At 40.8% G+C, this 27,498-nt stretch overlaps 1 protein-coding gene across 5 annotated transcripts in view; it reads right to left on the reverse strand.

Annotated features, from left to right (window-relative positions):
* Positions 1-7,838: 7,838 nt before the first annotated feature.
* CPEB3 (cytoplasmic polyadenylation element binding protein 3) overlaps positions 7,839-27,498 on the reverse strand; it is a 175,962-nt gene continuing 156,302 nt past the window's right edge. For all 5 annotated transcript variants that reach the window (XM_029245196.1, XM_029245192.1, XM_029245195.1 and 2 more), the window contains exon 10: positions 7,839-11,055. In XM_029245196.1, coding sequence (XP_029101029.1) covers positions 10,828-11,055 — 228 coding nt within the window. In that variant the 3' untranslated portion in view covers positions 7,839-10,827. The remainder of the gene's footprint in view (positions 11,056-27,498) is intronic.

Raw genomic sequence — 27,498 nt, forward strand, 5'->3', positions numbered from 1 at the left:
CAAAAAAAACAAAAACAAAAAAAAACACAATGGGATATGAGACTGCACACCTATCAGAGTGGGTAAGCTGAAAAGCAGTGACAAAACCAAATGCCCGAGAGGACACAGTGAAACTGGATCATGCATACATTTTGGTTAATATGTAAAAAGGTATACCAGACTCTAGAAAACATTTTGGTAGTTTCTTCAAAAACTAAACATGAAACTATCATACGACCCTGCAATTGCACTCCTGAGCATTTATCCCAGAGAAAACGAAGACATGTTCACACAAAAACCTGTACACAAATGTTTATAGCAGCTTTATTTCTAATAGTGCCAAGCTAGAAACAATCCAGATGTCCTACAAACAAGTGGTTAAACAAACCATGGTGCATCCATGCCATGGAATAATACTTGGTAATCAAAAGGAACAAAGTATTGGGCTTCCCTGGTGGCGCAGTGGTTGAGAGTCCGCCTGCCGATGCAGCGGACACGGGTTCGTGCCCCGGTCCAGGAAGATCCCATGTGCCGTGGAGCGGCTGGGCCGTGAGCCATGGCCGCTGAGCTTGCGTGTCCGGAGCCTGTGTCCGCAACGGGAGAGGCCACAACAGTGAGAGGCCCGCGTACCGCAAAAAAAAAAGAAAAAAATAAACAAAACACAAACTATTGATAAACAACCAAGATGAATCTCTAGAGAATTATAATGATTGAAAAAAGCCAATCCTCGACTTCCCTGGTGGGACAGTGGTTAAGAATCCACCTGCCAATGCAGGGGACATGGGTACGATCCCTGGTCTGGGAAGATCCCACATGCTGCAGAGCAACTAAGCCTGTGCGCCACAACTACAGAGCCTGCACTCTAGAGCCCGCTCGCCACAACTACTGAAGCCCGTGCAACTAGAGCCCGTGCTCTGCAACAAGAGAAGCCCACGCACTGCAACGAAGAGTAGCCCCCGCTCGCCACAACTAGGGAAAGCCCACGCACGCACAGCAACAGAGACCCAACACAGTCAAAAATAAACAAATAAATAAGTTTATAAAATAAAAAGAAAAAAGCCAATCCCAAAAGGTTACACACTGTATGTTTCCATTCTTCTTTTTTCCGGTTGCAGAGCATGCGGGATATGTGATCTTAGTTCCCTGACCAGGGACTGAACCCGTTGCCCCTGCAGTGGAAGCGTGGAATCTTAACCACTGGACCGCCAGGGCAGTCCCTATATTCCATTCTTGAAATGAGAAAGTTATAGAACTGGAGAACAAATTAGTCATCGTTGCCATGGCTCTAGGGAGGTGGGAAAGGGAGGGTAGCGGGTGTTCTTATGGTGACGGAAATACTTTTCATTTTGTCTGTATCAATGTCAGTATTCTGGGTGTAATATTTAACACAATTTTGCAAGATATTAGGGGGAAACTGGGTAAAGAATACATGGAATCTGTCTTATTTCTTACAACAGTGTCTGCATCTACACGTTATCTAAAAATAAAAAAGGTATAATGTTAAAAAGTCAATCAGGCTATAAATGTGGAAGCGGGGGCCAACAGATCTTGTTAAATGTTAAACAAGACATCACATAACCCAGTCCGCACATGCACATGTGAGATTAACTGGCTTTCAATGTTTGATGCTTTACCATCAACTGCAGAGACTAGTGGATGGAGGGTTTTTAAACTCTGTTTCTCGATTCCACCCCTCCTCCCAAATTGACTAAAACAAAACAAATCCTCCTGGATGCTGGTAAGCTTAAGGAAGAGTGGAACGGAGCCTAGACACGGGAGCAGGGAAGACGGGGAGCAGGGAGACTGAGGTTTGGGTGATTGGGAAAGCAGGCCAGTGTGGATGGGCGCCTGCTAGCAGTGACAGCCAGAAAAGAAGTCTGGTTCAGGAATAAGAGTGAATTGCATGGAGGCTGCCTGGAAAGAACTGCATTTGTGCCAAGCATCAGCTTTTACCTTTCACAGAGCCCCCCTTTTTTTTTTTGTTTTAATGCTCCATTAAAACATAGAAAAGTGCACAGATCTCAGTGTATGGCTCAGTGAATTTACACAAACTGCACACACCTTGTATGCAACACCCAGATCAAGAGTTACCCACAGCCCAGCAGCCGCCTCCATGCCCCCTTTCAGTTACTCCTTCCCTGTTTATACAAATGGAATCATACATTATGTACTCTGGCGATTTTGATCAACATTAAGTTTGTGATGGCCTTCCGTAATGTGGCATATACTTGTAGATCTTCACTCTTATTGCTATACGGTGTCCCATTTGTGGATACACTACAATGTATCCATTCTAATGTTGGAGGGCATTTGGATAGCTTCCAGATTGGGGCTATATGCTGCTGTGACCCTTCTTGTAGTATCTTTTGGGAACATGCTACACATCTGTTGGGATTCTGCCTATGAGTGGAAAGGCGGAATCATAGGATATACACATTCAGCCCTTGTAAACAGTTTTCTAGTATGGTTGCACCACCTGACACCTCTATCAGCACTTATCTAGATTCTTCCTGATACTCAGTATTTCCCGTCTTCTAAATTTTAGTCCTTCTTATGGGTATGTATTGGAACTGAGGTTTTTTGTTTGTTTTTAATAATGAGTAATGAAATCGAGCAGAAGGGCCCTTTTGAAAGGAGAGACCAGGCACGCAAGACAACTCCCCACCTTAGGGGCTAGAACTTGCCCGGGGAGTCCTTCTTCCATTTGCAAAAAAAAGAGTCTCACTTGGCTCAGGCCTGCACTGAAGGTGACAAGTTGGAATGTTTCCCTTATACTTAACAGTTCAGCTCAAACCATCTTAACCAAAGATTTGAACAGTAACAGCAAAGAAGAAAACTCCATGACTTGGGCTGACCCTTACAGGGCCAGAATTAAATATTGAGGTGAATGTACATGGAGTTACAGACAAGCCCTTTATCTACACACAAACAATGACCAGACAAAGAATTTGTTCCCTCCATAATACTCAGTAATGGGACAGAATACAGATAACTTTCAGTTATCTGTTCCAGTGATAGAGTCATTCCAGCCATTTATCTGTGGGGACCCCTCGGACCTCCAAAGTTGATATTAAGATGATTTTAAACTGAAGACATTGGAAATTCAATAGATGCAAAAGAAGCTTTTTCAAAGCTTCCCTTATCCGACTAAAGGCAGAAGCTTCTGAGAGCGAGGCTGTAATCAATCAATGAACGCCCTCTCCTGGGGAGTTTCACTGGCCAAAAGAACACAGAAAACGCTCACACCTGCATAAACAAACATTATCACAAACTTTCTTATCTCCCATTTGTTCCCCTAAAAACCCACCGTCTTTCCTAAATCTATAAAAAATACTGAATCACTATGTTGTACACCTGAAACGAATAATGTAAATCAACTATACTTTAATTTTTTAAAATTTGCTAATTAAAAAACAATTGCATTGGAAAATTGATTTAAAAAAAAATAAGAAACCATTTGATCTTCCCATAGAAGCTCCTTTCTCCCCCCTTCCTTTCCCCTATTAAATTAGGTTATAGACACCTACCTCTAATTATGGAGGGGCCACTTCTTTTGCTGGATTCATGTGCATAATAAGCTCCTGTTAATCTGTCTTTTGCCAGTTAACTCACAGGCTTCTAAATCACTGAGCCTAAATTAGAGCAAAGTTTTTCTTCCCAACAGGCCTTTGAAGAGCAATAGGACTCCTCAATTTTGGACTCCCCTCATCTCATTAGCAATCATTAACCTATCTAGTACAACCGTTCTAGTTAAAATACATGACTTTAAGTCTTCCAATTTAAGTGTCCAAGTGACCCATGTGCCATGGGTCTTGTGAAAAACCACCCAACTACAATTTTTAAGCTGTGTTCATCAGTGTTTGTGGGTAATGAGTTTTCTTTCTGTTAAGCGGGTACCTTAGACCTAACCCCAGCCTTCTCAGCCGTCAGGGTCTGCCCTGCACATCCCCTCACAGCGAGGGCTTAGCGTCCAGCAAGGGGGCTGCTTCAGAACCGCCGCTTCCAACCTCACGCCCCAGGAACGCCAGGCCTCCCGGCTTTTACACCCTAGAAATAACAAGCTGCTCGTCACCTCAGCACCACTCATTTACCTACTCCCCCTCCGAGTTAGGATCCCAGAACGCTTTTGCCAGGAGACAAACGTGGGGCCCAAGTCAGACCAGCATTCTGAAAACAGGGTTCCATTTGGTGCTTGGGGCATGATGCAGTTTTAGAAAATCAAACGTAAAAGGGACCTGAAACATAGTATTCCTCTCCCCATTTTGCACGAGGCATAGACACAGAGCTCCAAATGGTCGATGCCGTCTGGTGAGACGGCTGCGCTGAACCCCGGGCCTCCCGCGCGAGCTTCAGGCCTCCGGACCCTGATGGCACCTCGGGAGGCTGGTGCTGCAGCGGCCGCGCCCGAAGCCCGGGAGGCGGCGGGGTGGGCGCGCGCGCACCGGTCGCGGGATAGCTTACCTGTGGGCCGCGGCCACGCGCCGGGGCCACCTGGGGGAGGGCAGACTGGGGCCGGACTTGGGGACCAGCGGCGGGAAGGGGCGCCAGGCCGGAGAGGGGCCGCGAAAGCCCGGGAGGGAGCCCAGCCGCCCCGCGCAGCCCCGCCAGCTCCCCTGAAAAGCCGAGCGGCCGGAGGGCGGAGTCGGGACCCCTAGGGGCGGAGCGCTGCTCGGCGCCGGCCCCGCCCCCTCGGGCGCCAGCAGACTCTCCGGCGGCGCTGGAGCCCCCGAGTGGAAAACACCTGCGCCAGACCCCTCTCCCCCACCACGGAATTACGGCTCGGGGTTGGGACGCTGACACCTGCATGTTATGAAAGCTGCCAGGGGATTCTTGGGTGTGGCCGCTTGTGGTCCGTTTTCTACAAGGATTGAAGTTAGTGCCTACAAGAGAGCTTCTAGCACGTCCAAAGTCGCTACGGGATTGTAAACGGACCCATTTTCCGAGAGGATCCCAGAGAGCCTAGCGTAAAAAATAAAACGAAAGGGGGCGTACTTAACGTTTTCGTTGACTTTCTCGGTTTTAATTTTGAAAACTGGTTTCATGTGGCAAGTGCTGGCATGCCCACGTGCACCTTAAAATCTTGCATACACACATTGTGTCAACAAACACCTTCCTGTTTTAAATACACTCGTGTTCTTTTTTTTAAACGAGTGTCATTCGTGTCAGAAAAAAGGTGAATGTTGCTGTATTTAACCTGCTTAAAGGAGTTTGTCCCCCCTCCCCCAAAAAGCTCATCAAGCAAGTTGGAGTGTACAAACATTCCCAGGCGCAATCCATGTACTCCAAGATACTCCTTGGCAAGTGCAAAGGATGACAAGTGTCAGTACTTCATACAACTAGATTTAATAAGTTGTTATTACAGAAAAAAAAAAAGAAGTCCAAACTACAAAGTTTAAGCAGTTGTAAGCAATAGCTGCATTGAGCTCCATGGTTAGTCACAGTACTGCAGTTCCACACAAGCAATATCAGTCCAAGCCCCAAAGGCGGAAGCTGAGTAAGGGTTACTAGCAAAAACAATCTAAGAGAACAGGTAATAAAAGTTACAATACATTTAAAATTAGTTGTTAGTTGAAAAACAAATACAGAGATCTTAGCTGTGAACACTCTAAAAGTTATGTCCATTATTTTGACAGCAAAAATACAAATACCTAATACTTTATACCCCAACGGAACTATATCCAGAAAAGAAAAAGAGCAGAAGTTGTCCTGTATTAGCACCCAGGTTTTCTACTTGTTGTGATTAACTTCATTGTCATACAAATTTAAACATCCCCAAATCACATATCCATTTCTTGACCCATTTTGGGGTATAAAGTCAACAGCATTAATTATAAAATACTCTGGTAAAATGGAACACTATTGCAGCTGAGATAGAGAAGTTTGGTTATTATAAAAAAAAAACCAACAGAAAATGTTAGCTGACATACCACACAAACTGGTGAAAAAGCAACAATCCATACAAATAAGCCAGTTTTAACAAAAAGATAACTTTTTTTTCACTAATCTGTGACTAATCTTTCACTCAAACCTTGCAAGTAGAGATGTCACAATACTCAAATATTTAGGTAGGAGCTTTACCCAGTTAAATGCCATTTTGTTGCTAATATAATAGATAAAATGAAAACTAGCAGTTATTTGCTAATTGCATAAATGCAGTACATTCTGCATTAGCCCATGCCTCACTAACAAGCTATAAAACACAAGATATAGGCAGAAATCTAAGCATAATCTTTATACCACTAAGCAAAAGTTTTCCAATTTCTTTTCTTCTGTTCCTAATCACTTATTTGTAGTTAATGTAAAATTCCAACCAGTAATATCCAATTTGAGTTAAAATTTTACATCACAACTTGATCTAATCTATATATTATTTACAAAACTGAATACATAGAGCATACCCAAGAGCCAACTCTGGACACATGCTTCTCTGAGTCATTGATAACCTTGCCTCCGTGGCAGGAGGCCTGGAAGAGGCCATCAAGGACTGGGAGAAACACACCATCTGTCTAGAGCGAGTCATTGGATGTTCTGTTTACGCAACACCAGTTTTGCAGTTGTATGATTTTTGTTTAATTTTAGGTGCCATGACAATGACACGCTGCCTTAACAGCACAGCTTCAAGGTGAGTTTGGGTGTTGGAAAAGAAGCAGGAGGGCAGACAGATCATGCTCGGAGTGCCCAGATGTGTTGCCACAATAAGGGACAAACAAGGGGCACCATACCAGGGAGCAGGCTGGGGGTGGAGTAAGACGAAGTCTGAGACTGTCCGTTTACAGTGGGGACCTCGGAGTGTGCCGCCTTGCCAGGCCACCCGTGTGCGCGGGGAGGTCACTCGGGCAAGACACTGCGGTCCAAGTCTAACTTCCCAGAGGGCTGGTCCTCTCAGAGACCTCCTTTCACTCTCAGACGTCACCACTGTAAATGCAGGGCAAAGATTCGGCCTGGCGAAAGGTACCCACTCACATGTGGACAGCAGTCGGTGGCAGATTCACACACACACACACACACACACACACACACACACACACACACACACGACAGAATTAAGAGTTAGAGGGGAAAAGCAATAAAACACTCTGTCAACCCGGCCAGGTTCTCAACTTGGTGGTATCTCAGTAAGGGGTGACTTCATCATCAGGGCCACAGATTTGGCTGCACCTGGTGTTGTATAAATCCACTGTGACATCCCTAGAGAACTGTACTGTGACATCCCTAGTCTTACACTAAACCACTGTAATAAAGGAAAAGGCTTGTCAAAATCTCACATGTTCTGCTCATTCTGTCATTTTATTACCCAATTATCCATTACATTTTCCAATCACTTTACATAACCAACCATTTTCATCGTTGTCACACTATTGTAAACCACATCAGCAAGTTAATACATAAAGCTTTGCATTTCAAAAAACTAGACACTTTAGTAACAATATTACAAAGGTTTTAGCTTCAAAAATAACTGAAAATGAAAAAAATAAACTTTTAAAGAATTAGCATCATAAAATTAATTTATTCCAAGTAAAAATACAAAATAATATTATGACATTGACCAGATATGAAAGTCCCTCCCAGAAACAACTCTATTAATGATTGAGAAAGCACTCCTTAAAGAAAATACGAAATAAAATGAAAAATATGTAAATATGTTTAATTTTTTTCTTAGCAAAAAATCTTTCTAAAAATAACAATGAAAATTTGTCTCAGTACAAAGGCTACATTACTATTGAAAAAATACCAGCATGAAGAAAAGGTACATATTTGACAGTAGAAAAATGATTTCAGTGAATCACAATGTCTAAAGTTTGCAATGAAAATAAATCTGCAATAAAGATTTATGCCTTTTTTCTTTTCTTTTTTTTTTCTATTTTTTATACAAACAGTACAAACAGTATTGCACATAACAACAAATAGTCGAGGTTAGGTTATAGCCTTCAAAAAATCGACTAGTTCAAGTGTCACATCAAGGAAAGGCCACAACAGGACCTGTGATACCCGGGGGCTTCCCATCAAGTTGCAGGTCAGAACACCTCTGTGTTTTAAAAAATAATTTTTTTGAAGGACCCTCTCTTTTAATATAACATTGACAACTTGGGGGCACATTTATTTACAAAACAAAAGGGAACATGTTATAATTTAATAAACTAAAAAAGTTCTCTTTAAAAAAATACAAACAGAAGAACTCTTTCACAATCCTGGTCAGTCGTGCACAATCAACGCTTGATTATAAATATACAAATTAAGGGAAAGTAGTTTCCACCACCTATTCACAACTTTCAGCACCAAATGGAGTTTATTTTTTGAAACCTATTCTTTATGACAATGCTTTTTCACCTTCACTTCAGCTTTATGCTGTACAATATTCCAGCTTTTTTCTTTAAATCTCAGTATTATTTTAGTACATGAAAGAGGGGTGCTTCTTCAAAAAGTTTTGCTTCTTTCACATAATTAGGTAGATTTCTGTAGGTTAGATATGATCTTTAATATTATAGTTATAAAGCTCTAACTTCTTCATTTTCAAAAAACACAAATAAGCATGAAAAAAATAAAGTTACCCATCTGTTAAATCATTTTTCTTGCAGAATTAAATTAATATATATTTTTCTGAATAAACTTACTTAGAAAATATCATTTTCTTTCCTATATTTCAAAATTGAGGTATTGCAAAAGATCATGTCAGTCAGAAAGCATGCCTTTTTCCTTAAAAACAAACAAACAAAAAAATCTTCAGCCAACTTTTGAAAACTGTCTAGAATACAAAAAGTAGTAGTGCATAACAAAATTTCTTGTACAGATGAAAAAAACCACAAACATAGAAAAAAACAAACAGAAAACCACAGCTGGGCTGGAAAAAAGCAGTTATTACCAAAAAGCCCAGAGGTAACCTCAAAGGGGGAGAATTCTAATAAGCATTTTTAACCCAGTAAAAAACTATTTTGTTTTTTCCTTTTTGAAAACAAACTATAGTTTGAGAGCTGTTAATTGCAACTAAACACTGGAGAAACAAAACAAAACAAAACCAAGCGATATTAATTTAAGACAGTACAAGGACATCACAGCACATAAAACACAGCGACTTAAATCTATTCTGCAGTGTCATATCCAGTCAGATTGTCCCCATAATTCCAAAACATAGGAAGAAGATTTAAAAAAAGATTTACATAGTCTCATAATCATTGTGTGTGTTTATATATTACTATCTGCAGCCCAAGAGTGAATGCTAAAAAAATGTCCATGGTAGTACTAGCAGGTCTGAATTCTATTCAAGCTTTACAGGATAAATCCAGGGAATTAAGTAGTTAATTTCTCACCCAGACAACCAACCCTGCCCAGGCCATCTTATTTTGTACAGACATTTCTTTAGCATCACGATCACGCAACTTTCTTAAAATGTGCCTAGTTTGTCAATTGACAACTTATCTCTATATACTGTATATATTCCTAGTGTTTGTAAGCTAAGATGAGCTCTTTGGTTTTCTGGACAAGGTCTGAAGCTATGTAAAATGGTGCAAGCACTAGGAGATTGTAACTAAGAGCTCATGTGTTAGTTAATAATATACCAGTTATGAACTGTCAAGTTCGTTAATGTCTGACACAGAGGCTTTAAACAGTTAAGTTTGATCACAGTTAGACATAATCACTTTACTATATAAAATAAATTGCACAATATATAACAGAGCACCGCAAAGTACTTCATCTACCATCCACAAATTTGCTTTAAGAATATCCTACACCTAGGTTTTATATTGGTTGTAATATAGGTCATTCTGTTATGGGCTGTTCCTAATTTCAGAAGCATTCCATTTATTGAGGCATGCCTTCCTCCAGTCAATTACCATTTCTTTGAATGAAAAAAATCTTTTTTAAAAAAAGTCAGTATTTTATAGCTTATATAGATTCTTAATTTGTGCATTGTGGGAAGGTTTTATACTAGACATCAGATATAAAATTTATTGCATGCAGCAACCTGATTAAGTAAACATGCAGTCAAAAATAGTGACCTTCCGTTGAAGCTTTCTCAAGTCTATTCTGATCTCCTTTCGGCAGCTGATTCTATCCCTAAATCACAAAAGTATGTTGTTGGGTTTTTTGTAATTGATACCTTAGCCTGAATAGAGTATTATGGTATTAATAATACCACTTTAATAGCAGCAAAAGCTATTGCAGCATTAATTTACATAACACTAAAAGATCTAACCAAAATCCTCAGCAAAACAAAAATTAAACATGAAGGAAAAATAAAGATTCAGCTTATGAGGTATCCTTACGTGTCAAAATAGAGAGCAACTAAAGGCTTATTTTCATTAAGGGTTTTCCTTACTCTAAATGACCCCAGCTAATGATTGCTGAATTGTTGTGAAGTTTTTGCTACATCTGCCACCTACTCACGAGTATTACCTTTGGTAAGTCTTCTCCTAGGGGCGATTCTCTAAGTTTCTGAAAATAAGTGCATGCTCCAGTTCAAAAACGATCAAAACAATAACAATACAACAACAACAACAACAAACAAACAAAAAAATCACAGACATCAACCTGATGGCCGCTGATGAGAATGGCAGTCTACGAGTGACAAATCAGGTGTAAGAAATTAAGGTACCAAGCAGACAAAGGTGTGAATCAAAGTGCAAATCAGTACCGTTATACACTCTGCAATTCTGCATTATACTGGACACTGAGTTCAGTAATATGACTGTAAATAATAATAATAATAATAATAATAAAAAGACCCATTTCTTCTTTAAAAATCGAGAACAAATGCACAGATTTCCAGAACACTGTAAGCCCTGAGGCAGTGCCCTCTCTTTTCCCTCCTTGTTATCTACTCCAGTACTTGTGGCTGGGTATACCCTGGGCTCAGCTCCAGCGGAACGGGACATGGCGAGGGCGGTCACCTCCCTCCTTCACCAGCGGCTTGTGGAACTCCCGCCCGGCGCGGGAATGTATGCTCGCCCAGCAGTATTCGCAGTAATACTGCAGACAGGTGACGTTGGCACAGAAGAATGGGGCAAACTTCCCACCACAGCGTGTGCCCTGGCACTCATCACACATCTGATCATCCAGCACATATGGCTTCACTTCCACCTGGACCCAAAGAGGAAAGACAGGAAAAAAGATTTTAGCAAAGCTTCCTCACATTTCTTCCTCTTAAGAGTTTATAATGGAGCTTAATATGTCCCAGTCAGACTCGATGTTGAACTCAGCTGGTATCAGACAGTGGCTGAGAGTATGGGATCTGCTCCTTGACTTACTACTTACTAGTCGTGTGATGGCAGTAACCTCTCTCTGTGCTTCTGTTTGCTCTATATGTGGATCTGTAAAGTGGGTGTAACGGTGATACACGGACACACACACACATCTGGATATCTGTATGATGGGCATAGCAGGGTCTACCTCAAAGGGTGCTGGTGAGGATTAAGAGAGGCAGCACAGGTAAAAGCACATGAGCTGAATTCTGAAGGCTGGAAGCACCCGGCTATGCACGAACAGCATTTCAGGGAGAGGAACTAGCGAGGACAAAGCCCAAAAGTAGGCAAAGGCAGAGCACGTACTTGGGGAAGTTTGGCAGGAGCTGGGCCAAAGGGCAAGTCCCACTGAGGCTGGCAAGCCTAGCTGAAGGGTGACCGTGAGGCTCTGGGCTTCAATGTTTTAAGCACAAGGCTTTCAAAAGACTAACCTCCCAGTACTGTTCACAATGGATGGCAGGGAAAGGGGGACTAGGGGGATGTTAAGAAGCTACTCTAACAATTGAGGCTTTTTTATTTTTTAGATTTTATTGCCTTACTCTCCCTCCAAGACTGGAAGCTTCAATAGAGAACTTTTCATCACAGCCCTGCAGGCTATGTTAGACGAAAACCAGAAGCAAGGAAGAACAAAAGTTACCACGGTTTTCCCCCATGTCCGCTTCCAAGAACCTCAGAAACGGACTATCATTAATGTTTTCATCCCAAATGTTAGAAATTAGCAGGAAGGTGGCAAGTCTCTGTGATCAGGCTCCTTCCCATGCTGACCTCTAGAGCTGTTCTGGGGAAGAGCATGCACTGTGGCCGCTGGGGCTATGGAGATGGGGACCCACATTTTTTTTGACATGAGCCAACTGCCTGACCAGTTTGGGCTGCCTCTGGACGCAGCCCGGAGGTTCCAGCAGGGCACGGGGCAGGGTACCGAGGGGCTGATGGGGGACAGCGTGGGGTGAGCAGGGACACAGGGAACACCTGGGATTGGGCTCTGGTATTCCTGGACCTTCCCTTCTGAAGGCCCCTTCGCTGGCCTCCTCTGGAGTTCTGTCTCTGCTTGGAAGACCCACTGGAGATGACCTGTCCCAGCCCTTGGTTACCCAAGGGGGAAAATGTCTTTGCTCTGTGGCTCTAGTTCCCTTCCTCCTATTTTTCCCTCCTTGATCTAACAGTTTAGAGAGTGGGCTTCAAAAAAAAAAAAAAATCTCACATTCATCTCTGCATCATAATTAAAACTGCAGTGGCTCTCGGGTCATCTGCCTAGGTTCAAATCCCAGCCACATTACTAGCTGTACAACCTTAGGCAAATTTCTCAGGTACTCTGAGCCTCTGTTTCCTCATCTGTACACTGGGGGAAAAGAACAGTTCATACTTTATAGGGTTCCTATGAGGAGCAAATGAGTTAAATCACATAAAGCACACAGAACAGTGCCTGGCACATCAGATGCCCTCATTAAGTGTAGTTATCACTCCCCCTGCTTCCTCTCTAGTCCAGGCCACCACAACGTGCATCCACACCTGGCCAATACTGATGGCCTCTGCACTGGCCACCAAGCTCCAGGCCTTCCCTGGGTCAATTCTCCTATGTCCAGGTAGATGTTTCAATCGTCTGCCTTCTCAATGTTTCTTGCCTGGTCAAAAGCCCTTCAGGCTCTCCCCTACCTTCAGGAGTAAGCCCAGCTGCCTCAGTATAACGGGGTACTTACTCCCTGTCCCCTGCGACTCAAATGTAAGCCAGAGCCTTCAGGGTTTGCCCCAATCTCCCTCCCATCTAGTCCCCAACTCAAACTCAACCTGGTCTCTAACTTACCCGCACTTTCTTCCCACCCTACATACTCAGCCCACCCAACAATTTCCTGTACCCGGTAAGGCCCCGTCTTTCTTTTCTCTTTCCTTCTTAGCATAAAATTAACAATCTTAAAGTGAACAATTCAGTGGCATTGAATATATTTGCAATGTTGTACAACCACTACCTCTATTTAGTTCCAAAACATTTTCTTTACCCCAAAAGGAAACCCTGTAGCCACTAAGCAGTTTTCCCTACCTTCTCTCCCTCCCCAGCCCCTGGCAACAACCTATCTGCTTTCTGTCTCTATGGATTTACCTATTCTGGATATTTTATATAAATGTAGTCACATAATTGTGACCTTTTGTGTCTGGCTTCTTTCACTTATCATAATGTTTTGGGGTTCATCCATGTCGCATATGGCAATATTTGATTCCTTTGTATGACTAAATAGTATTCCGTTGTTTGTGTATGTATATGCATGTATATATATGGTATTTTGTTTATGTATTCATTCACTAATGGACATTTGGGTTATTTCTACCTTTTGGCCATTGTGAATGGTGCAGCTATGAACATGTATGTACATATGTTTGTTTGAATATTTGTTTTCAATTCTTCTCACTACATACCTAGGAGTAGACTTGCTGGGGCATATGACAATTCTATAATTAACTTTCTGAGGAACTGCCAAATTGTTTTCCACAGCGGCTGTACCATTTTGCATTCCCACCAGCAATGTAAAAGGGTTTCAATTTTTCCATATACTCACCAACACTTGTTCTCCATTTCTGTGATTATAGTCATCCCAATAGGTATGAAGAGATGTCTCATTGTGGTTCTGATTTGCAATTCCCTACTGACAACATTGAGCATCTTTTCATGTACTTGTTGGCATTTGTATACCTTCTTTGGAGAAAGGTCGATTCAAGCCCTTTGCCCATTTTAAAAATTGGATTGTTTTCTGTTGTTGAGTTGTAAGACTTCTTTATGTATGCTAGATACTAGACTTTTATCAGATATATGATTTGCAAATATTTTCTCTTATTTTGTAGGTTGTTTCACTTTCTTGAAAATGTTCTTTGATGCACAAAAGTTCTTAATTTTGAGCAAGTCCAAGTTATCTATTTTTTTCTTTTGCTGTTCTTCCTTTTGATGTCATAGCTAAGAATCCACTGCCAAATTCAAGGTCAAGAAGATTCACTCCCTGGACTTCCCTGGTGGTGCAGTGGTTAAGAATCCGCCTGCTAATGCAGGGGACACGGGTTCAAGCCCTGGTCCGGGAAGATCCCACATGCCGCGGAACAACTAAGCCCGTGCGCCACAACTACTGAGCCTACGCGCCACAACTACTGAGCCCGCATGCCACAACTACTGAAGCCCACATGCTCTAGGACTTATGCTCCACAACAAGAGAAGCCACCGCAATGAGAAGCACACACACCGCAATGAAGAGTAGCCCCCACTAGCCACAACTAGAGAAAGCCCACGTGCAGCAATGAAGACCCAATGCAGCCAAAAATAAATAAATTTATTTAAAAAAAAAAAGAAAAAGACTTGCCCCTATGTTTTCTTCTAAGAATTTTATGGTTTTAACTCCTATAGTTAGGTTAACTGATTTCAAGTTAATTTTGTATATAGTGTGAAACAGGGGTCCAACTTCATTCTTTAGCATGTGGATATCCAGTTGCCCCAGGACCATTTGTTGAAGAGACTATTCTTTACCCATTGAATGGTCTCACCAACCTTGTCGAAAATTAACTACAAGCCCAGCCTTTCAGTCCCACAGGGAACTATTCCTTTCTCCTTTGAACTTAATACTCCACTTTGCTCCTCTGGCATTTCCTATCTATAGTTCTGCCTTGGTCAGCATCTCTCCTTATCTTCAAGCAACTTGAGGACAGAATAGATCTGGGGAAGAATGTGATCTGCAGAGATTGTGGGCTCCTGGGGGGAGGGAGCTGTAGGCTCATGAAAGTGTATATAACCTGGCCTGAACTCCCTGTACTTGAAGGCCAAGAAGGAGCAAAGTGGTGGACTAAATCCCCTCTGCCCTGAGGTGGGAGGACTACTGGTAAGGCAGGGTTTGTGGGGAACTAGGAGCAGCCAGCTTTTCCACCTTCGGTCCATGAGCTGAGGACTGCTTTGCTTCTACCACCAGGTAGATGCCTATACTCAGGGTGCTCCAGCAACCAGATCTGAGTCCCAAAAAGCTCAGAAAAGGGGATCCAGCAGTGAGAGAGAGGATTGGTCTTCTACATTCAGCAAAAGAAAGCTGCCAGAGGAGAAAGACAATAGCCCTTTGTAATATATACACATGTGAAAAGAGTACTTAAGGAGATTCAAGCCTAGCACAAAGGGCACTTTCCAGTTATATATATATATATATATATACATATATATATATATATATTTTTTTAATGTTACTTTTGTTTAGGTGTAAAAGTGGCATTGTGTTTATGTGGGGGATTTTGTCCCTCAGTTTTTTTTGAGAGCTTAAATTAATTTTCTAAATTGAGGTTAAAGTCATAAAGAATTAACCATTTTAAAGTGAACAGGGACTTCCCTGGTGGAGCAGTGGTTAAGAATCTGCCTGCCAACGCAGGGGACGTGGGTTCGATCCCTTGTCTGGGAACATCCCACATGCCGTGGAGCAACTAAGCCCACGAGCCACAACTACTGAGCCCACATGCCACAACTACTGAAGCCCACATACCTAGAGCCGGTGCTCCGCAACAAGAGAAGCCACCACAATGAGAAGCCCACGGCCAGCAACAAAGACCCAATGCAGACAAAAATAAATAAATTTATTAAAAATAAATAAATAAATTTTTAAAAGGGGAGGGGATTGAAAAGGAGCAGGATGGTGTGGGGCCCTCCTGCATACAATCCCCACCTTGGGTCCCCCATTTCTTGTTTGTAGAAAAAGGCTTTAGTTTCCTGGGCTTTTCCTAAGTTCCAAAGAGCAGACTCAAGCAGTTACTAATTAGGGGAGTGAAGAAATGCAGAAACAAAGGAAAAATAGTCAAGAAACAACAGTTCAGTGATAAAACACAGTCCTAGTTCCTCCTCAAGGGAAATACATAACAATCTGACACATATCTTTGAGTTGTTCTGCAGGAACTAAGACCCTCACCCAGGTGGAGGATGGTGACTACATGCTGACCATAAGCATACAGACCCCTGACTGGTTGGAATCAGAAGGTTGATGATTAAGATTCCTGAAACACCACCCTGTTACCTCACCACCAACCAAACAGAAGAAAGTCATGCCCCCTGCAACCCTCACCTCAAATGTTGCCTTTCAAAGCCCTTCCGTGAAAGCTATCAGGGAGTTTGGGTCTTTTGAGCATTAGACTATGAAGGACACTGGTAGTTAGGTGGTCCTTATGCTAAAGAAGGGTGATTATTTTGGCTCAAATGGATTCATTCATTTGATGAATATTTGTGGAGTGCCTATTCCTTATATGCCACCGTATTGAAAACTGAAATACAATGGAGAACAAGACATAGTTCTTCCCTAAAATAATTTATGGTCTATTTGAGAGTTTCTTAAAGGCATTCCCAACCATTTGTAGTTTTTGCCATATCCTAATGCCATCTGTACTATTACTTGATGCTTTACCTGACTATCCAGATTAATTCTATTTTTCCCAATACACATATACATAATTATTAAAATAAACACAGAAAAAGAATAGATATATGTGTATGTATAACTGAATCACTTTGCTGTATACCTGAAACTAACACTGTAAATCAACTATACCCCCAAATAAAATAAAAATAAAATTTAAAATAAAATAACATAAAATAAAAAGAGGCTTCTCTGTTAACCACCTAAAACACCTGGAGTGTCATTAAGCTACAGCACTTTGGAGACACCAACCTATTGCGATCACATTAGTGATCTACATGACCATTAAAGTTCAGATACTAGAGCCCTTCACAGAGCCAATCAAATCACCAAGCTGACCTTGTGGTTCAAAGAGATTTACAGGACCAGGAGATGAGAACTTCCTACAGAGAGAAACGCTTGAATTCATACTATACACCTAATGGTGACCATAGGTGAATGTATGGAGGTGATCATACCCAAGGATGCTGAGAACATGTGTAACTTATTGATGAGGGATAACTATTAAAGATAAGGAAGACTGATGGGGAATGCTGGATAAGTGGCTATAAAAAGATGGAAAAAGGGAATAATATAGGTAGAATGATATAGGCGAAGAAAAAGCAATACTTTAATAAACTAATCTCAATGTTGACATTGTTGTGTTTCTAACAAGCTAGGGAAAATATTTTGCTTGGCAGTCATTTTGATATTGGTCAACATAATGACCTCCTAAAGTAAATAAAGCAATGACTAACAGCTCTTGGTGGCACAGAGGTGATACCTAGGGAGACCATAAACTATTCACAGGTCCAGAGTTCTCTCTCCTTGGACCCGAAAGGCTGTAGAAATGAGAAAGGAGGCATTAGCCAAGGTCAGGCTCAGCCTGAATTATGTGCTAAAGGTCATTATTAAGAACAGCTGGCCCCTGCTGCAGTCTGCCCTTTGGTGACAGGAAAAAAAACAAATTAAGTCTGTCAGATACCCAGCCGTCCCAAGGCATGTTTACAGGTGGCTGGAAGATGAGTAGCAGCAATGATTTCAGATAACGGAGTCAGAGGCCATTATCTCTGGACAAACTGGAGAAAGAGGCCAAGTGAAGAGGTATAATTTAACAGGGATAACTGTCTGGAAAGGCCTGCCCAGAAGTCAGGTAGGCCATTTCTTATCATCTGGAGCAACATGCTTCCTGGAAAGACCAATTTGTTTGGTGTACTCAAAGCTTTAAACATAACGTATTCCTAATCTTCTTGGCATGTGTCACAGAGTACATCTATCCAGGCCTAAAATCCACAGTAACCTCATTACCATTCCCACTAAACACGGTGTCTTTACAGTTGCTAAAGCAAGTCCTCCACCGGCAGGCAATACTAAGAATGTTTAAACATAAATTTTTAGTTTTTCAACTATGAGCTGGAATCCTGCTGTTTAGAAAGCAGATGACAGATGCCTAGGAAATTAAAGCAGCAACGTGAAAATAGCTTTTCCTTAGCAACAAAGTTATCCACAACCTTCCAGTTATAGCAAATTCGCAGTTATTAATTTTAGAAGAAATCTGGGGTAGATTAAAATAAACACAGCGAAAATGGTTGAATTTTATTTTCTTTTTACCTTTCAAAGGATGGGATTGACCATTTTTCATATTTTCAAGTGCTAGGGTAAGAAAGGTTTTTAAATCACCCTTATGCCTTTCCCACAAGGAAACGTACTTATGTGTGCTAATGTTGACACCTTTGCTATATGTCTATAGAACAGAGAGAGATCTGTGAGTGCTCTGTTTGGTCTTAAGATTACTTTTTCATGAAACAAAGAAGGTCCAGCTGACAGAATCCTGCATACTCCATACATTCACTCTCTAATCTCGTTTCCTTCCATGCTGCTTGGGAGTGGGGATGGAGGTGAGGGTATAAATCAGCCCCAAATCAATTTCTAGCAGTAGAAGAGTATATCATATAGAGAACAATGGGTAAGAAAGTCATTTAAAATCTATAAAATGCATGACTGCCATGGCATCACCACTCCCCAACCCCCCAGGATGCAGACGTGCAGAGCCCTCTGGCTCTATCCATTTAACTGGCTACATCATAACCTTGCAGGCCACAGCTTCCTCTACTATATTAGAGGTTTGGACCAGCTCTTCCAAGTAAAAATAAGCACTCAACAAGAAATTGCTAACTGACTGATACCCCTGCCTTCTGGGGTCAAAGAACTTGAATATCCTACTGAGATAACTACTTTAAAAAACTGTGGTTGTCTTTTTCCCATTAGTAATCTCATAACCAGTGTCTAAACTCAAATATGAGAAGGAAAGAAGAACACTTAATCACTCTAAAGAGTTTTCATATTAAAAATTATCACAATTCCACAGGAGAAGACATAAAAAGAGAGCAAAGGACAGAAGAGATGAGGGGTCAAGACCAGGAAGGAGAGACAAGACAAAAAGGTCCCATGCCATTCAGAGAAGAGGAATATTTTTCTCTCTTTCTTAAGATGACCCAAACTCTATTTTAAAAGCTATTTCTAGTCAAAGGCTCTGAGACTACCAGGGCTTCAAAATAAGCCCATGTGGTATTCAGAAAATACCTGAACTCACTTCTGGGTGTTGCTTCCTCTCAAAGGGTCAAACCAAACACAGCTATAGCTACAGCTGGGAAACTTTCAAGCCAGCTCAAGGCCAGGGCCAGTAACAGCAGCAAGTAAAAGGCTGGGTTGTCGGAGTCCCAGACTAAGGCTAGGAGCAGAAATAGTCTGGAAACAGGTCGTCAGAACCCTCACTTCTTTTGCTATCGAGTCATCTCATATATTCTAGCTGTGGCCAGGGACAAAGAGTAGTATTACCAGCACTTCTGTTAGTATGGTTACTAGTTCATATTAATCTTCATGTAGGCTAAAAATATAAAGCCTTTGATAACCTTTAGCTAAAATTCAGGCCCAGCATGTTTTTAGTGAAGAGAGAAAAAAAGATTAAATGTGTGAAGTACTTGAAGTGCTTGCAAAGAAAGGTGCAGTGGATAACATCTCACTAAATAAAAAATGGATTATTCTAAAAAGTGCTATTCAAAGCAAATACGATGTGCTATGGCTTAACTATCACAATGTTCCTTAAATAAAAGTATCAGAAAGCTCCAAATTAGCTAACAAAGTCAGACTCTCAGGTCTTCTACACTAAGCTAAAATAGAGTCAAGAGAACATTATTTCCCAATGGTATACTGATTTCAAAACTATTTTCCCTTCTTGTATAGAGACTGATGTGTTAGAAAGATACAATAGATAATCTCAAGAAATCAAAAGATGAAGGACTACAAATACTAAAGAGAATAGCAACCACGCTTTCAGTGCCCTTCCCAGCATTCTGAATATGCAGCTACCCCACCCCAACCCTTTGTAGATAGAAGACTCATGTCCAACAATTCCATTTCTGGGTAGTCAAAAGAACTGAAAGCAGGGTCTTGAAGAGATATTTGCACTATTATGCTCACTGCAGCATTATTCACAATAACCAAGGTGTGGGAGCAACTTAAATGCCCACTGACAGATGAATGGACAAAGAAAATGTAGTATATACGTAAAACAGTATATTATCCAGAAGTAATAAGGAAGGAAATCCTGTCACATGTGACAACATGGATGAACTTTAAGGACATTATGCTAAATGAAATAAGCCATTCACAAGAGGACAATCACCACATGATTCCATATGAGGAATCTAAAGTAGTCAAACTCATAGAAAGCAGAAAGTAGAATGGTGATTGCCAGGGGTTGGGGGCAGGGGGAAGTGGGGAGTTGCTGTTCAAAGGGTATAAAGTTTCGATTACGCAAGATGAAAAAGTTCTAGCGATCTGCAGTATAACATTGGGCTTATGGTTAACAATACTGTACTGTACACTTAATTTGTTAAGAGGGTAGATCTCATGTGTTTTTTTCACCACAATAAGAAAACAAAAAAAAGGAGAGAGAGACTATATGGTGGGCGGGACAAACTTGGAAAAAGGACCGAGGAAGGGAAAAACAATCAACTGCTTACTAAACTTTTGATTTTGAGCATGAAAGAAGAAAAGAAGCTGAAAACACTAATTACTCAACTGGGTTCCCTGGAACACTATTCCTAAGAGATGGTACATTTTAGAAGAGTTCCATGACCAAAAAATTTGTGAAAAATTGCATATTGTTTCCTTCTTGGATGTTCACGATGAGATTAGTATATAAAAGCTTCTAAGAAGTCCTAGAATAAACTAGCCTATTTAACTTTCTTCAAGAAAGCGTTTCTAAACTCATTTGACTCAGAAAAAGATTTTCTTTTATAAAATAAATATTAAAATCCCAAGGGATTCATGTTTCATGGAGAACAATGTAGGAAATGATGATTTGGGGAACTAATTTTAGGGACAGATTCCTGGGCAGGGCAGACCTGCCTACTGAGAGTTCTTCCTCCTGTTTCACAAACCCAAATAACCAACCAACATTACCCCTATCTTGCCTGAAATATTTAACTCCTTTTATAATGTGAAATTCCAATTAGACTGTCTAATAAACATCTTCCAGAAGAGCTCAAATATTAGTCATTTATTATTTCATGTAAATTAATGTGTTGTCAGTGTCACTGTGTATTGACAGAGTACTTTATAGTTTTCAAAACCACTTTAACACACATACACACGTCCTTCCTTCAAGCTACACAATTAGTAGGTATAGTTAAGACTAAACCCAAGATTGGCTGATTCTAGTCTAGTATCCTTTCTACTAGAACAATAGCTGTGCTAAACAATAGCTGTGGGAGGGATCCCTGAGATTTTTATAAAGAAATAGTTCACACAAATCAAATTATATGGTTTTTTTTAGATTAAGGGAGACTCAACTGATTCTACCCTTACAAATTTTCTCAGGACCATGGAGAGTAGACAAAAGAGCAGAAAAATGGCCATGTTTTAAAAAGATTACCCATTTTCTAATGATCTCATTTTTCACACTACAAAAATCTTTCATACGTAAGTGACCTAGACGAGTTATAAAGAAAACTGGATTTAGCAGAGCTTTCACATCTTAAGTGTTCACTTGGCATCACTTCTAAAAATACCATTAAAACAGACAGAATGAGTACAGGTGCCCTCTTTTGCCCTTATTGTACTTAAATACTTTAAACTGTTCCAGTTTTTCACAGAAACACTGTTCAAAAGAATATAAGTAAAATTTAATCCTAACCCTTTACTCAATTTCAGGTTCAAAATCGTTTCATTATCAGAGAAGGTAATGGTAAAAACACCTCTTTCTAGACTAAAGAGAGAAATACCTTCAATCCTTTAAATAGAAAATGCATCCAGGTGTTTACACCTTTAAAGGAAACTTGAGTCTCTACATACATGTCTTGACTAACATCCAACTTGCATGTTGACAGATGGGCACTTATGTTAAATTTTCTTTTTATTTTTTTTAGTGTCAACTTCAACTATTTCATTATCCTTATAGTAAAGATTCTGAGTGAAACTGAGTAGGCACTTTAAAAGACAAAAAAAAAAAGAGAACGAATCAACTATTAGTCTTGGACATATGGTTAGGAACCAACAGCACAGTTTAAATAGGCCAAGTTCAGCAGTGATACAAATCAACATCTGTACAGCCTAATAACTTTCCAGAGCACTTCTTCACCTTCACTGTTTATCTGTGTAATAAACCTTAAGGTTGTTAGGCTAGTGTTCTTATTACTCTGGGACAATAAAATCAAGCCTCAAAAGGTTAAGTAACTTGCCCAAGGTCACATCATGGCTGGGAGAAGAGCTAGGAGTATAAACTCAGATCTCTCAGTTCCTAAGCCAGGACACTTTTTTTTTTTTTTTTTTTTTACTACAGCCATGGTTCTGTGGGTGGTGATGGCAGGAGTGGGTGTGGGACCCTTAGATACATAAACACCCCCGCCCCTGCATTAGTGTTCTAGGGAGCTTCTGTTACCCATGAGAGTGTATGCCAAGGCAGAAGAAATGCTGAGAACCCTGTGCTGGGTATCATACAACTTCGATATTGTCATCATAGGGATGAATAACCAGTTGACCAGTAACTGTTGAACATTAGCCATAAAATATGCATAAATGTAAGCCTTAAAGGATTTATTTCAAGATGTTAATAACTTCTCTTTTGAAGTAAAAACTGAGGCATGAATTGTATTTGTCTCATTTATAATGATGTTCAATAACAAGGGTCATTATGACAGCAAAAATGCCAGTTTCACTAAACGTTATAATCCAGTGGACTTGCATTGGCTCACACTGACTTAAAAAAGGGTTTACATGAAGACAAAATTAAAATCAAAACAATTGCAAAAAAAAATTTCAAATTCATTTTGTTAATATTCAAAATGACCTATAGACATACTGACAAATTCTGATATCAAACTCCAGATGTGCCCTGTTCTGTGCAGTATATGTTCACCTGAAAAGTTACATGAAATATGGAAACATGTATAAAACTAACTAAAGGACCTATAATACAACTCAGGGGTTCCTACCCAGGTCTGTGGAAAAATGACTTCATAGAAGAAGTGGATTTAAAGAAACATTAGACCCTGGATGAGCAGCAGCGTTCGGGAAGGGAGTTCCATAAGCAGAGGCAGCTCTCATGTCAATTACAGGTGCCTTGAGAGTCTCCAAGCCTCTCCTAGATTCTTCTCTGTTGCAAATAAAGGGGGTTGGATGAAGTCATGCCCAAGTTAAAGTCTAGCTTTAATGTACTATAAGTGTCAAAGAATACTTTTTGATACGCTAAACAGCAAAACCTAAAATTTATTACTCAAGTGCGTGCTTAACTAAGTAAAAAAAGAAAGCTGTGCAGAGTGCCCTCTGGTGGACAGTTGGACATGCCAAAGGGCTTCCCATCTGGAAGCTCTCAATCAGCATTCATTCAACAACTCATTCATTCATTCAAATATAATTAAATAATGTGTGTCCACTGTGTGTCAATTATTGAGTATACAGTAGCTAACACGAGAGACACACAGTCATTGACTGCCCTCATCGACTGCAGTCTAGTAGCATAGGTGGACATTAAAGCATTGCTTCATTACAGAGGTATTTAATGCCACAAAGGAATAATAGATGGTATTATGACAATGATCTATGGGGAAGATGTAAGATCCACTGAAGAAAGGATTCCTAAAATTTTCACAATTAAGCTGAGACCTGAAGGAAAAGTGAGCTTTAGGCAGGCAGAGGAAACAGTATCCATAATCACCCTGTAAAATAGAGAAAAAGGCCAGTTGTGATTGGCTCAAGATGAGGAAATGGGAGCTGAGGCAGAGGTAGTATGTAGTACACGAAGGGTCATGTAGGCAGTGTTAATTAAGGACTTTGACCTTTAACCAAAGAGCAGTAGAACATAATCAAAAGGTTTAAAGGAGGGAAAGATGTGATTCAAATCATGATTTTAAAAGATCGCTTTAGTTTTTTAATGTAAAGAATGAATTGGAGTTGGGCAAAAGTTGAAATTGGAGCTGCTTCTAGTCCTTGCTCTCCCATATACCATCCTAGTTTATTCTACACACTTACTGAGTGTCAGCCAAGTGCCAAGCACTCCCATTCAGACCTCTGGGCACAGGTGGCAGAGTCAAGATCATGGCAGCTGCGTAAGGAACTACCATTAGAAGCCTCTTCCACTTCTGCTAGTCCTCCCATTGCTACGCATACTATGGCGAAAAGCTTGTTAATGCGTAGATTTATCAGCCCACTCCAACAAGTCACATATTCTCGGGGGACCCTAATTACTGCCATAGCAGGGGGCAGAAATTTGCCCCAACAGCCTGGGCTGCCTTGTTCCTGTGACTTCAAAGAGCACAAGTTAATAAGTAGGATCCCCTCCCTATAATGAGCTGAGTAAAATTATACAGGATAAATGCACTATCCCCCAACTCCCTGTGTCCTCACTGGGGTCATTATTCAATTGATCCTTTGATTGCAGACTTGAAGGATGCACATTCAAATACTTTTTCCTGTGTTCTAAAATTGACTGTGGTGATGATTGTGCAACTATGTAAATATATTAAAAACTGAATTGAATACTTTAAATTGTTGATTTGTAGGGTATATGAATTATATCTCAATAAAGTTGTTACCAAAACAAAAATTTTTTAAATCACCTCTTCTTTAAAGATGATGACATGGATGAGTGAGACGACAGCAGAGATAAAAGTGCCAAAGCCATAGGTGCAACTGTTTCTGTAACTGTTGCATACTGGCATATTTTATATTCATAGGCAAGCCAGAAGTCTCTACGATGATGAGAAGAAATCAAATCTATAAAGGTTGTGTTTTCCAGCTTAGCCAAAGAGCAGCAATAACAACAACGACGACGATACATAAACATATAAACTCTCAAAAGAGATGTCTTTTTTGAAAAACGGTGGTTGGATATAAAAGAGGTTAATTTAATATACCAATCAGATCCTTCTTCATTTACCTCCCACAGTTTACCTAGGAAAGGTGCAGCCTGAGAACATACACCTTAAACAGTGCTAGAACTTCCATGATTCCAGACGTTGGTGCTCTGCAGGAGGCCCTCTCCCACTCTCCATATAGGGCAAACAGTGAAAGAGGAAAGGGCTGCAAACACGAAGCAAGTAGCCTGTAAAATGCCATCTATACTTGTTTTTGTTTTTTAAATCTGCTGATTCCACTGAATCTGCATTTATAATGATACAGACAGCAAAAGAGATTCCTTTGACCAGGAGGATAATAAAGGTTGAAGCTATTCAAAACAGTCAAGGCCTCGGTTTAAAAGCAACTTTAGGCTAACATTAGAATGAAGGAGAAAAAGACTATAGCATCTTGGAATTTGCAATAGCAAGGAAGAGGGATTGGGGGCACAGGTAGACACCTGCCACTGACTTTCAAAGCTTCAAAACCTTAGCTATGAGACTATTGCTAAAAACCTGGAAGGGTTCTTCAGGAAAGAAGGGTGTGCCTGACAACAGAAATTCTCCACGGTCAGTCAAGAACAGAGCCCCTGAGAAAGAAAAAGGGCATTACCTAAGGAAATACTAATATGCTTACATATAATGGGAGCTCTCTGGAAAGCTCAAACTTAAGCTTTAGAAGAAAGACACATAAATATAAAAGTAGAATCAACCTAAAATAGCATCTACAGCAAACGGTGCAGTTAACAGAGGCTCAGAATGCCAGAGACAACAAAATAAGGTATTGCTGCCCATGTTCAAAGCAAGAAGAAAACAAGAGGATAGAGTAACAGTTTGGGAGAGAGGAGCGTAATATTCACAGAAGACCGGTGAAAAAGGAGCCCCACTCAAGATGGAAGCTGACTTCCTTCTCTTATAATAAAGAAAATGGTCTGCACCTTGGTCAGGGCAAACAAAGAGCATGAAGATGGAGCTGGGAGACAGGGAGAGAAAGGAATCCATCACTTTCAATGATTTCCAGTTCTCCCACTTACATGACTCTCATCCTAGGGCACTGAAGGAACTGATAGGTCCCTTTTGACACCATGTGGATGGAGATGGCATTCTTTTGCCCACAACAGTCCCACTCTACATGTGTCCAGTGAGTCACACTGTATATACTACTTTCTTGCTCAGTATCTCTTCTGGGCTTCTCAACAATCTAGTCGGATACACAAAGCTATTACTACTGCCCTCATTATACACTGAAACTCAGAATTTAAAAGTGACCTGCTCAAAATCACACAGCCACCAGGAACAGGACCAGATCTAAACCTGTCATCTGACTCTAGCCAGTGCCCTTTTCACTAACCAGTGTATCTTTTCACTGCATCTTCAGCAGAGCAACCGATAAAGTTCAAGCTACATAATATTAACAACAGTGTAACTATACTTCCAGCAAGATGAATACTATTAACCAGCAAGTGCCAGTTAAGCATCTATTAACTGCCATATGACTCTGGCTGTTCAATCTTCAAATCTCATTTAATCTTCACACCATCCCCAGGAGGGAGCTGCAGATGAGGACCCAAGGCTCCCGGCACTGAGTAACTTGCTTGAGTCACCAGTGACCGGTGCAGCAAAGGCTTAACTGTAGTGGAATCTGTTCTAGCTTCAAACTCCATACTCCTTCCATTACAACTGACTGTTACCCTAAATGTTTATCAAGAACTACTCTAAGATATGGAGGGTATGGTTAACCCAAATACAATGAGCAGAAAACAGTCAATGGCTTTCCTGAGTCTTGAGAAGTTTGATGTGCCAAATATATTTCTATAGCATGGCCTATGATTACGCTAACAAAAGAAAAGCCACTTCTTTCTTTTTTACCTACGTCAAAGTCGTATGGGAATCAATGCTGAGGGCATGAGCATAGCAGGGGTGAGAGTAGAGGCAGGCAATAAAACAAATAGTGCCTGAATTTTCTATGATGCTTAAAGGGGTTCAAAGATTACTGTAATCCCTGGGATAAGTGTGCTTCCTTCTAACTAAGGAATAGGCCAGGAGGTTGTTAGGGTGAGAGCAAAGGAAAGATATAAGCATGAGCAAGTGGAACCTTCTTTTATCATCTCTAGGACCTACCTCCTGAGAAGTCTCATTAGTTCTGGCTTCAGAGGGGAACAAAGAAAGCTACTTTGATAGAGATGAGAACATAAGCGCTCTTCAGGTTAAGTTTATTGCCTGGGATCACCAGTGATGGGGGCAAGAGCCGTCTAAATGTAATGGAATCTGGGGCTTCAGACTCACAAATGTATAGGCACTAGCAAGTCCACCAGCAGCAGTAGTTAAGAGAACACTCCACATAACACCATCTGTCAATTCAACAAAGGTTTATCAAGCATCTACTGTGTCTGTACATCAAGCAATGGGTAAGCTCTGTGGAGCTTACAGTCTGTAGGGGAATTACTGATACAGAAGGGGTGCTGTGGGCACTTGAAAACTAGGAATGGAGCT

The sequence above is a fragment of the Monodon monoceros genome, unplaced genomic scaffold, assembly GCF_005190385.1.
Source record: "Monodon monoceros isolate NGI ecotype Baffin Bay Population unplaced genomic scaffold, NGI_Narwhal_1 Super_Scaffold_4, whole genome shotgun sequence".
Taxonomy (NCBI): domain Eukaryota; kingdom Metazoa; phylum Chordata; class Mammalia; order Artiodactyla; family Monodontidae; genus Monodon; species Monodon monoceros.